Source organism: Notamacropus eugenii, chromosome X (genome assembly GCF_028372415.1).
Source record: "Notamacropus eugenii isolate mMacEug1 chromosome X, mMacEug1.pri_v2, whole genome shotgun sequence".
Classification (NCBI taxonomy): Eukaryota; Metazoa; Chordata; class Mammalia; order Diprotodontia; family Macropodidae; genus Notamacropus; species Notamacropus eugenii.
Genome location: NC_092879.1, coordinates 57,250,529 through 57,263,812, shown reverse-complemented (window position 1 = coordinate 57,263,812; position 13,284 = coordinate 57,250,529). Strand labels below are relative to the sequence as shown.

Sequence of the window (13,284 nt, the reverse complement as noted above, 5' to 3'; positions counted from 1 at the left end):
CCCAATATTTCTAGAGCAGCATATAAGTAATAGAGCAGGAAGATTACCTAATGAGAAAATATCTTACAAATCATCTTTTCATAGAATCCACTGCATGACTTCCCTATTTCATAGTGCAATCATATTAAAAATTAGTTTTCCGCCTCCACCCATGATTCATTTGACAGGTCTCCCCTTCCTATACTTGTACATTTGTGGGGGTTTTTTTCAGCCAAAATGTAGGAATTGACATTTATTCTCTTAAATTTCCTCCTGTTGGTTTCAGTTCACTGTTCCAGTATGCGAAAGGAGAAATCAAGATTCAGATGCCCATGATGAGACATCTTATCACTCTGACATCAATCACGGCCAAAGCAGATTACATTTTAGTCTTTAAAACACACATACACACACACATACACACACACACACACACACACACACAAACACACACAAAATCCCTTGATCTGCTCATTTCTTTTAAGGCTGCTGGATTAGACCTCACAGTGTCACGAGACATAGAAAATAGTCAGAAAAAGAGGCACAATTCCTCATCTTTGTTGCCCTCTGAACAATCTTCAATGAATCATACTAAGTGACCCCTAGGTTGCCTGAAGCTTAAGGCAAAGGGAAATATTCTTCCCCTATCTTTAATCCTTTACATTACTATTTATAAGCAAACTGATATGCCTTAACATAGTGGAAGATCAACTTAAGGTTCAAGTTAGCTTTAACAATTTTTGGCTAACTGTGACGATGTTAAGTTCTTCAAAAAAGCTAGCTAGCTGAACAAAATACTCAAATGCTTAGATTTCTAGGGTGTGTTATGAACAATCAGCTAACCATATTTGTTTATATAAATGCTAGTTTTCACAAAAAATATTCTTACTTTTTCAAAGCAAAGAGTTAAAGGGTCCCTCCCCTAAATAGTATTTCTAGGATTCAAACAGAAAAATTGACTCCAAACTAGGGAGAAAAAAATCAGTGGGTTCAATCTTAAAGCTTGGAGGGTGGGCATGAAGGGAATAAACGTGCCAGTAGTTAAGATGGTAGGAGAGGAGCAAGAAAAAACTGGGAAAGATACTCAATTGCATTAAAAGAAAACCCCAAACCAAACTTACTCTGTGCAGTGCTGAGAATCTGAAATCTTTTTACAACCTCTCATCCAGGCTCACACTATCCCTTTGAGACTGAGAGGTAGACAAATATCACTGATCCCCCATTTTACATACTGAGAAACCTTGAGAGGTTAGCAAGTAATCAAAGAAAAACTGTCGAGGGGGAATAGTCAGTGGAGAGCCCTACCACATTTGGCATGGACTCCTGTCCCTAGCCCAGACTGGAAAGTGACCCCCCATCTTTTAAGGCCCAGACTAGGTGGCACCTCAGGGAGCCTTTCCTGAACCTGCCAGCACTCTGGTCCTCTCCATTGCACTTCAATACAAATTAGGAAGCTCTTTTTTACCTGCCTTCCATCCCCTTAAACTTTAAAAGGGTAAAAAACCTAGCCCTAGCCCCTCTTTCTCTCCTCCAGCTTTGAGTAATGCTTGTTGATGAAAATTGAATTAATGTTCTTACATTAGGCAACATAAGAGGAAAAACGCAAAACAGAGAGAAACAGAAGTCCTTTCCTTGCTTCTTACTTACTCTGTGTCCTCCACAAATGCAATAATTAATCCTTTCAACTGAAATTCTCTAGCTCTGTGAGCTTAACCATTTATCCATTTAGCAAAAGTTAACAGTGACCCACCTGGTTTGTTTTTTTTTTAATGCAACATTTTAAAACAATCAGAGAAAGATTTTATGCTTCCAACATATAAGTGAGCATTTATAGCATCCCTTCTAGCCTAACCTAGGAAATCCAGTCCTCCTAAGAAGGAAAAATTTGGCATATAGAACCTTATGACACTGATGTTTGTATGTGTGTGTATTCAATCTGTCCTGTTAAATGGACTGTAGACTGTCCAAGAGTTTTGGGTTATTTCCTACGTCTAGCACAGTGTGGGTACCCAATAACTGATAATAATGATAATGGAGATTGAGTATTTTAGCATGATGTATAAACCCAGATATCTAGAAGATCATTTATTTGGGTAAAAAGATTAAAAGTGAAAAGATACAAAATATGCAACAAAAGGGAGACTTAAAAATCTTAGACCGCACAATTTCTAATGCTTTCTACATGACATTCATGCATCAGATCCCGCAGTGGGATTATGCCCTCGGGAGTCTTTATAAAGGAAAAGATAATTTATAATGCAAAAGTCTGCCGAGTTTCCAAAGCTATGATGAGTTCCAATCTAAGAAAATCATTACCTTGCAAGTGAAAATGACTAAGGGTGTGTGCATTTTTCTGAAACTCACTGAGAACTACCTTTTCTTATCCTCCTTGAGATACATACTCAGAGGTAAACACTTCATGAATGGAGTGGCTCTTTGGGAGCCAAAGTCTTCAACTGACTTCGAGTCTGAGGCAAAGGGGCAAACATTATCGGGCTCCCTGCCACAGCCACAAGTGAGGAAAAAAAAACAATCTCACCTGTATGCTGTGTAGAAGGGATTATTCGTCGACAACGATTTCTTCAGACATAAGCAAAGACACATATACACAGTGATCACCCAGTGGAGTCATCTTTGATTAAGACAGTCGGCAATACCTCTCTAGAGGGCCCCAGTTTAGGAATGAGATGGATCTGTGTCTCCCAAGGGGACTATTTGCCATTACTTCCCTCCTTACCCGTTAACCAAAAAGAAAAGAAAAAAAAAGACAGACTAGAAAGCCATTGAAACCACTTGTAAGGGGTTAATAATCTTATGACTGAGGATGTGTAGTGTTTATAATTAGTTTTAGATTAACCGTCTTGATCACTCTGTAGTAACAACCGTCCTGGGAAAACTTTTAACTCTTTCGTTAGCTGACTTGGGACAACCAGAACCTCCGACGTGGGATTCTAACAAATTCCTACTAGAATGCAGCCAACAGGTTGTTAAGGAGACGCAGTTAATTGCTATGGATCAACAACAGATCGGTTCCCCAAGGTCCCGTAGCTTTAAGTTTGACCACCCGGGGAGAGATAAAAGATGTGCCCTTCGTCCGCCGCGAGGGCAGAGAGCTGAGTGGGTGCGAGAAGACAAGTAGAGGTCGAATCAGTTTTTCGGAGAACACCAAAAACTGACAAGGGGACTCCTCTAGCCCAGATCTCCACACAGGCAGGGGAACCCCGATGCAATTTCAAAGAGGCTAAGAGAGAGGCGCGTCTCCCCCACCCCACCCACCCCCCTTCACCGGTTGGGCAGCCCTCCTCCCCGGGGTCCCCAAGAAGCTGCGGTCCCGGGACGGTCCCCGACCGAGGGGTGGGCAGGATGGGGGGCAAAGGGGAGGCACTTGCCGTAGATCATGGCCAGGCCAGTCTCGTGCAGGAAACGGGCCCGTCGGTGTTTGAAGAGCCATATGGTGAGGATGGTGAGGGTGAGGAGCAGGATGAAGATGAGCAGGTTGGCGCTGTCTTGCCGGTGGCTCGCCTCCGCCTGTTTCTCGGACACGATCTCCTCCTCCATGGCCCCTACGGCTCCGGCTCCGCCACCGTCCTGGGCACCCGCCCAGCCACAAGCGCCAACAGCCAGCAAGAGCCAGAGAAGCCGCCCGAGCGCAGGGCTGCGGGAGCCAGAGCTGCCACTGCCGCGCACGGGAACCCTCCGCCAGGCGCTCAGTGCCATGGTTCCCCCAGCCCCAATGCCACCGCATCCGCCCCCCGAACCAGATGCCGTTTGTTGTCCCCGGCCACTCCCAAGGGCTCATGGGAAGAGGGGCGGAGACACGGCAGAATCGGCCCAGCACAGGCTGACCGAGCGACCGCCCACTCCTCGCGGCCGGAGCTCTTAAAGAGACCGCCACGGTACCGGCCCCTACAGCCAGTTGAGTGGGAGGAAGGTCATTTGATCCAGCCCCCTGCCTCTGGGAAGGGCGGCATCTCCCCTATTGACGCCATACCTTACACTCCATGGATTAATCACCCATTGTTTGGGTACCAGCCAGCAAGAGCCACAGTGATATCATTTCCCGTACAGACCCCATGTACATGGAAAAGAGGCAGTGTGGGCCAATAGACATTGTTTCTGGTTCTGGCCCAGCCTTCAACACTCCATATGACCTTGGGCATGTCCCTTCCTATCTCTGGGACTCCATTCCCTTCTCTGCAAAGTGAGGACAAACTGGAAGATCATAGTGTCAGAGCTTAGAGGTCATCTAGTCCAGCTGCCTCATTTTACAAGGGGGGAAACTGAGGCCCAGAGAAGGAAAGTTACTTGTTCGAGGTCACACGCTTAGCAAATGAAAAAGGTATCATTACAACAACATGCCCACTAGCTCCACTACCCTAAGGTCCCTTCTAGCTCTTACATTCAATCAATATTAGAAAGATTCCACCACCACCACCACCACCACCACCACCCCATGGAAATTCACAAATATATTTTCCATCATTTAAAGAATTATTTTGGGAAGCTCAAGATCAATTTCATGAACCCTCCTAACAAGGAGGGCTGCCTTGGAGTAATCATAATAGCTAACACCAGATCTTAGGATCAGCTGGAAGGTACCTTAGAGATGAGTCCAATGCCCTCATTTTATAGATGAAGCAACCAAGGCACAGGGAGAGGTTAAATGAGCTGTCCAGTGTCACAGATCTAATGAATATCTGAACCTAGTTATTCCATATTCCATGTCCACTGCCCTATTCATCATCCTCTTCAACTGCCTCTTCCACATTATATAGGGCTTTAAATATAATGTCTCATTTGATTGGAAGGTAGTGGATTGATCTTAACGGGAGGTCTTTGTGCAGAAATGGGATAAGCAATTATTGGTGGTTTCTTGTTTAGGCCCAGGTTGGACTAGATGGTCTCTGAGGTTCCTTCCAAACTCTGAGATTCTTTGATTTGCTCAAGGTCACACTGAGAGTAAGTGGCAGAACCAGGTTTCAGAAAAGGTCTTTCAGTTCTACATCCAGATCCTCTTTCTACTATATATAGAGTTCTCTACTAAAGGAGTGGAGGCAGCTACGTGAGGCTGCACTGCATAGAAGGCAAGGCCTGGAGTCAAAAGCACTCATCTTTGTGAATTCAAATCCAGCCTCAGACATTTCGTAGCTGTATGACCCTGGGTGAGTCACTTAATCTTGTTTGCCTCAGTTTCCTCATCTGTAAATGAACTGGAGAAGGAAAAGGCAAACCACTCCAGTATCTCTGCTAAGAAAACCTCAAATGGGTCACAAAGAGTTGGACACAACTGAACAACAACAATGAACATAGTTGTAAGACCTTCTACAACAACCAAAGGAATAAACCTAAATGCTAGTTTAAGGCCACAGGGTAGAGAAACCAACCAAAAAGTTACAACTGACACAGCAAGTGCCTAGAGGTACTACTTCAAAACAATGGGCACAGAGAGTACTGGAACAGACCAAAAAGAAGGAGGTTCCTTCAAAATGTAGCCCAAGGTCTCTAGAAGAGAAGTAAGCTGGGAGTGCTGAGTCAACTAGACCACCTGAAGTTCAAATGAGAAGTAATTCAGAGAAGAAAGAGTTTTCAACTGTAAGCATAGGTATTTAGGGAACAGCTAATCAGGAAGACCTAAGTCCAAATCCAGCCTCGGACACTTCCTAGCTATGTGACATAAAAGCTGCCTGCCTCACTTTCCCTAACTGTAAAGCAGGATCAAATGGGATAATATATATAAAGAGCTTATCAAGTGCTTACTATATGCAAAGCACAGGGCTAAGCTCTGGGGATGCCAAAAGAAAAGTAAGCCAGTCCCTGCGATCAGGAGCTCAGTCTAATGGAGGAAAACAACAGAGATTTAGCTGTAAGTCAAATGAAAAAGTCCCACTTTCCTTAGGGTGCAACAGCAATGCAGATGGTAATACTTCTCTAAGGTCATTTCCAATGAAAATATACCAATTTCTGATGTTGAACCATTTGATGGGGCCAAGGACTTTGGAGGGGAGAATATTCCCTTCTGTGCCTCCACTATCTGTATCTGTTATATAGCCATTTCAGGGGCAGTAGCCAGGCTGCCTTCCATCTAGATTGTTCCCCAAGATGGTAGCTGAGGGCACTGAACTAGAAGCATTGCTATTCCAAAGGTTCAGGGTATGAGGGGAGAAGGCGGTCAAGGTGGTAGTAGTGGGTTTGACTTTCCTGACACATGCTACTTCCTGTCTCTCCCCCAGGGGGGCTGGCTGTTTCAACTACATTGACCTCCCTATCCTGTATGGGACAATTCCTTGGCAGTTAATGGGGATGAATGGTCCCTTCTCCACAGGAAGTTGCTTCCCAGGATAATTGTTGAGGGCTGGGCTGGAAGCAAGAATGGTGGTCTCGGGCGAGGGGGGAGGGTGGTGCTGCTACTCTCAGGGCTCTTAAGTCTTCTGTTGGTGACATTTAGCAGCTGTTGCTGTTGGTGAAGAGGAAGGTGGACCCCTCTATACTACATTTCTCCCTTCAAGAGTGGCTATGGGGGCTGGGCTGGAAACAGGTCTGGTGGTTTGGAGAGCACTGCCATTTCCAAGGCTCTTAAGCCCAGGGTCCTGGGCTGTCTCCATCACGTGATCAAAGGGGTGGTAGGCAGTTTGACTTGCCTGGAATATACTGTCTCCTTTTTTCTCCTTCAGAGTGCCCAGCCATTGTTATTATTTATTAGTATTATCATTAGTATTATTAGCCAGGCCTAGGATCAGACCCAAACTGAGTTCATGGCTAGGGGATAGAGAAAACTCCCCCAGGGAAAGAATCAATAGGAAAAAAGGTAAAGATCAGAGAACTCCCAAAATTAAAGGTAAGGGTTGAGGAAATGAATTCCTGAAGAAATTTAGCAAAATAAATGTACTGACTTGAGACTGAGAACTGTTTAAACTTCCAGAAAATTAACTCTGAGAGCAAGATTAAAAGTAGGGAGTCAGAAATACAGTTCCTGAAGACTGATAATGAAACACACTCCCCACATCCTGATAGAGAGAGAATGGCCTCAGAAGGAGACATAGATGTTTTGGACATGGCCAATACAGGAATTTGTTCTGCTTGACTATCCATGTAACAGGGGTTTGTTTTCTCTTGCATTCTCAACTGGGGTTGGGGAGAGGTGGAAGAGAGAGAACGCAGACCTGAAAATACAATGAAATGGAATTTTTTAAAAAGTAGGGTGATAGTAAGAGAGAAGGAAGTATTTAATTAGATATTTCTTGGTTCCAGTGAACATGTAGGAAAGGAACTATAAGGCCTCTGGCACATGGTAGCTCTTCAAATACTTGAAGTCAGCTCTCATTTGGCACTGTATTATTATAATACAGGAATAGATGGGGCACAGCAAGGGAGGTAAGTCTCCCCAGAATCAGAGGAAGTGTAGACCCTGTCAGGGGGTTGTGCTTCTATTCTGGGCTGGACCTTACTCAGTCTTGATATTAGAACAGACTGAAATGCTCAGACGTCATTCAGCAGTTAACAAAAGATTTACTTAGCTGGAGTAGAAGACACCACATGGACTCTGCTGAACTAAGTTCCTTTGCTGATATTGCCCACTGTTTTGCCCACTTGAAGTGACTCAGGTGACCAGGAAGTGATGTCACCATCCCAGGCCTTTAGTCTCCTGAGTCAATCAATCGTCAAGGAAGTTCAATCCTTTTTAAGGAAAAAAATGAGTCTTACTTCCATAGAGGCAGGGTTAGATATTTTTTCCACCACAACTTTCTATAATCTGTTCATTTAATGAAACAGATGGCAAGCCATCCATGTCTGTCCATTCTGTGAGACTCATAAGTTTGCATGGATCCATCATGCTGAGGGCCTTCCTCCAGTTCACCTGACATCATGAAGGTACCAGTGGAACTCTCGGGCTATCAGTTATCTCTCCCTCTTGCCACATGGCCCAGTCCATCTTCCTTTAAAATCATATATTCCTTTGAAGATATCCTTTACTTTTCCTGCCTAATTCTTTGTAATGTGTGTTTTGCTGTTGCCCCTTGTGAGGCCCTTAACTTCAGTTCTATAAAGACTAGAATATTCCATGACTCCAAGTCACATGATAACACCAGAAAAATGTCGATATTTTTAAATAGAGGCCTTTATTTCATAGGGAAACTTGGGATCAGTAAAAGTATCAAAAGAATCAAATCACAAAGTATCTGAAGTGGGAGAAGATACCAAAGATGTAAAAAAAAACCTCATATATTATTACTACCAAGAAAAAGGCAAGCAAGAATACATCTTGGAACCTATAGGCCTGCTTTCCCATCTATATAGAATTGTTATGAGAATGGCCTATACACACATCAAAGGCAGCCTTGATGAGGGAGTTAGAAGGGAACAAGCAAGCTTTTACAAAGGGTTTGCCACAGTAGATCACATCTTTTCCATAATGTGATTGACTGAAAGATGGAGAGAATATAAGACCCCATGTTGCTTATTGCTTGGTGCTAATCAGAAGATATTTAATTTAGCAGAACAAAACACTGCTTTGAAGGCTCTCCTTCAACAAGGTGTCTCCCATGCACATGCTAAAATTCTGTATTATTCCTTGAGAGCAGTAATAACTGAGTGAACCTTGTTCAACAACCCTCTTGATCATGAACATGGAGCAAGGCATAAAGAAAGGAGATCATGGTCATCAAAGGCATTCACCATGGGAGAAAGATCCACTGGAGAACAAGATGAGGAGGGATGGATTCACCTAGGGATGAGGAGATTGTCCAGGTGCTACTGTTTGTGAATAATTATTATATTGATTACATCAAGACCTTAGACATAGAAGAGCCTTCTACCTGAGATCCAAATTCACTCAAAAGAGTGTAGCCTAACTATTCACATTGGAAGAAACAAATGAATGAAGAAGGCATGTTGCCCAGACTGTGAGAAGCAATTGTATGGCTATCCCATCGAGTTCATATACCAGTATAAATGTATATTATAATATTACATTCACACACACACACACACACACACACACACACACACACACACACACACCTTAGACATACATTGCAAATGGAAAATGAGTTGAAAAAAAAGAAGAAAATTAGTTGGGCCCAGAAGTGAATAGAAAAAGGAAAGCAGGTTGGATTGCCTTTAGGAAATTGCAAAGTAAGATTTATATAAATGTAAACTTGCTAAAGTTAACCCCCTCCCAATACCTTAATTAAGCCATGGCAACTGGTGCTTCAGAGCACCAGAATTTAGAGGGCACTGACTGCACTTGCAATCCCTCAAAAGTACAGAAACAACTGAGCTTAGCATCTATTTAGCAAGAATAATTAGTTAAAATGGGAAGCTACCAGATGGTACACAGGCAGCTGCAACCAACTGCCTATTGTACATTTCGAATTGGACATCCTGTAGGCATCTCAAACTCAACATGTCCAAATGAGGGCTCATTATTTTTTTCCCCCAAATCTTCCCCTCTTCCAAACTTCCCTGTTACTGCTCTGGGTACCACCACCCTCCCAATCACTCAGATTTGATACCTTGGCATCATCCTCAGATCTTTTGCTCTCAATCATCCCATACATCTGATCTGTTGTAAAACCTTGTCGATGCTTTCTCACTATCATTCACCTATTTCAGGCCTGCATCACCTCTAGACTATTTCAGTCGTCTGTTAATTGGTCTCCCTGCTTCAAGTCTTTCCCCACTCCAGTCCATCTTCCATTCAGCCACCAGGTGATTTTCCTAGAGTGCAGGTCTAACCTTATCACCCACACACAAATATTTAATCAATTACAATGGCTCTCTATTCCCTCTTGGATCAAATATAAACACCTCTGCTTGGCATTTAAAGCTCTTCTCAACAGAGCCTCTTCCTACCCTTCTACTTTCTTACACTTGACACCCTGAAAGCACACTTTCCCTTCATAACGGCTTCCTTCAAGACTGACCTTGAACAACATCTTCTATACCAGACCTTTCCTGGCTCCTCCTGTCCTCCTTGATAAAGTTACCTTCCATCTACTCAGTATATATTTTGTATGTACCTATTTCTGGGCATCTGTTCCCCCATTACAATGCCAACTTGTTGAGGGCAGGAATTGGTTTTACTTTTTCTTTCTCTCCAGCACTTAGCACAATGTTTTCCACGTACTGTGGGCAGCTACATGGCACAGTGGATGCAGTGCCAGGCCTAGAGTCAAGAAGACTAGAGTTCAAATCCAGCCTCAGATATTTACTTGCTGAGTGCCCCTGGGCACTTCGCCTCAGTTTCCTATTTTGGGTAAAATAAGCTGGAAAAGGAAGTGGCAAACCATTCCAGTATCTTTGCCAAGAGAACCCCAAATGGGGTCATGGACAGTCAGACAGGATTGAAACAACTAAACATCAACAACTGCCACACAGTAAGTGCCTAATTAAAGCTTGATGACTGCACATCAGGTAGGTTTCTTGCAGGCTCAATTCCATCCCAAACCTTGTAGCAGCATTTAGACACATTCTATGCCATTTACTCTGGATACACTTTGTGCTACTTACCCCAAGGATGTGCAAATTTGGGATATCCACCCCAAATATTCACCCGTACTATCTGTGCCCAACCTGTGGTAGAGCATTCCAAGCTCATGTTGGTCTGATCAGCCACAGTTGGACACACTGAAATTTCACTTTATCATGGTGATGTCACTTTGGTCCTCTTCGAAGATGAAGGACAACAACCAACTTACCCCAGGCACAAAAACTATTAGTTATAGCTCTGTAACCACCCCATCCCTATATTTTTGTGCAGGGCTTTGTAGTAGAGAACTTTTAAAATACCTGAGAAGACTAGTGTATGCTACTTCGGGGAAAGTAAAAAACTTTCTAACCTCTTCTATAGTCCAGGCTAGGACATAGGATATTTAGTCTAGGCAGATGAGGTGGTCGCATTCTTTAGACAAGAAGTCAGGGAATAATGAGAAGATAGGGGAATGTTAGGACTTAGAGGAGCCTAGATACTCAGCCGTTTGTTAGGAGTGAGCCTGATTCAGGTTTGTACCTTGGTGGTTTAGGGTCAGTGGTAGAACAAAGACACAAATGTATAATCTGACAGTGAAAAAAAGGAGGTTTACTTAGCCTTAACAGAGGAATGATATTCAGCATAAATATAGTAGCACTTGGATTGGGGACACCAGGTCCCTCTTATCTCCTTAAGGAAATCTGTTTTGTGGTCAGCAGGATAGGCTACAGTGATTCATGCTGCCTCAGGGTGACCACCATGTCCCTATGTGGAACTTGGACTTCTCATTATCTACCTAAATATCTACTTCTCAATATCTAGTCTTTTTATGTCTTTATTTGATCAGGAAGCTAAGTCAATAAGGCCAGAGGCTATCAGGAAATTATACCAAGGCACAATCTGAACCTTGTCTTGGTGAACCAATCAAATCCCAGTTGCATTTCATTGACTTTTGGGGGAAAAAACCCCACTATCTAAACCCATATTAGGATGGGGAATCCCTGGTAGAAATTGGTCCTATTATACTGGCTAACACCCTAGTAAAGCTCTAAAAATGAGCTAAAATGAATAAATGATAAAGAAAACTAAAGATAATCAGTTATGAAATCCTTTATCAAGTCAAGGACTGTAAAAAGATTGTCAGAATCCTGCAGAAGTATGGAGCAGAGACAAGCCAGGGCAGGTCTAAGGTGGACTTGAACAGCCCACTCCCACAGCGGGAAATAGGACCAGTCCAGGCCTAATCTAGAGTAAACCATGGACCCAATCCATGGCAGGAGACAGGGCCAGAGGAGTCCCCAACATAGGGGAAATTAGAAGCCCCATTCATGACAAGAGAAGAGGACTTAGAATTTGGGCAACCTAGGCCCCAAGAAGAAACAAGGCAAGACAATTTCTGCAGAAGGCAAGGCCTAGTCTTAGCCACCTAACAGAGCTTATCCACACCATGGCCTTTGACTCTCCAACACAAGCCCCTAACTGAGGCTGGAGTCCAAGAAGAGACAAAGAAAAACTAATGTCCTGGCTACAAGGAGTATGAGTACCTAGAACAGAGTAGAAATGGAATAGTCAGGGAGGAAGAAATAGCAAGGAAAGTTAATATCTTAGAAAAGATACAACCTTACCTAAGAATTGAAAATTAGAATGGGTCAAATACAAATGACTCTGAGACAATAAAAAATATTAATACCAAATCAAAAGATTGAAAAACAAGAAAATGTAAGGTATATATTATCAAAAACAACCAACCTAGAAAACATCATGGAGAGAATATCTAAGAATCATCAGACTATTGTGCAATGACCAACTTTGCTAGACTTCGTTCTTCTCCATAGTGCAATGATCTTTGACAAGTTCAAAAGACTCGTGATGGAAAATGCTATCCACATCCAGAGAAAGGACTATGGAATCTGAATGTGCATCGAAGCATACTGTTTTCTCTCTTTTTTTTGTTTGTTCTTTCTCATGGTTTTTCCCTTTTGTTCTGATTCTTCTTTCACAACATGACTAATGTGAAATATGTTTAATATGATTGCACGTATATAGCCTATATCAGATTACATGCCATCTTGGAGAAGGAGGAGAGGAGGGAGGGGGAAAATTTAGAACTCACAATCTTATAAAAGTGAATGTTGAAAATTAAAAATAAATTAATTAAATAGAACAGCCACCACAAAAAGAATCATCAGACTACCTAAAAATGAATGTACTCCCTCCAAAAAAAGAAAGCTTAGATACAACATTTCAAGATAACATAAATGTAAACTGCCCTGATCTCTTACAATTAGAGAGCAAAGTGAAAATAGAAAGAATTTACTGAACTACTCCTAAAAGAAACCCCAAAATGAAAAGTCCTAGGCACATCATAGCCCATATCTAGAGCTTCCTGATCAAAGGGAAAACACTTCAAGCACTCAAAAATAAATTGTACAAGTACTGAGGAGCCACAGTCAAAATCACCTAAGACTTGGATACTACCAATAAATAGGAGAAGAGATCCTAGAATACAATATTTCAAGAAGCAAAAGATAACAGCTTACAAATCCAGAAAAACTGAGTGTAATCCTGGGGGGGAGAGGGAGGGGATTGATCGTTAAAAGACGTAGAGGACTCTCAGGAATTCTTAATGAAAAAGCCAGAATTTAGGAGACACTTTGAAATGGAAATTCTGGAGATAAAAGAAACTTAGAGAGAAAGGTGTACAATTTGATCAGCTGATGACAAATTGTTTACCTGCTAATGGGGGAAAAGAAAAAAGTGTCCTCTCAGAACTCTAGTGTCTGAAAGGGTCAGAGAGAAAGTTAAATAGGATAGGTAGAGGGTTTGGGAGTGGTTTT

The 13,284-nt window shown here is 42.6% G+C and overlaps 1 protein-coding gene across 1 annotated transcript in view; it reads right to left on the bottom strand.

Annotated features, from left to right (window-relative positions):
* SLC9A6 (solute carrier family 9 member A6) overlaps nt 1-3,772 on the bottom strand; it is a 32,335-nt gene extending 28,563 nt beyond the window's left edge. Inside the window, exon 1 of the mRNA XM_072626662.1 lies at nt 3,369-3,772. Coding sequence (XP_072482763.1) covers nt 3,369-3,696 — 328 coding nt within the window. The 5' untranslated portion in view covers nt 3,697-3,772. The remainder of the gene's footprint in view (nt 1-3,368) is intronic.
* Nucleotides 3,773-13,284: the final 9,512 nt, after the last annotated feature.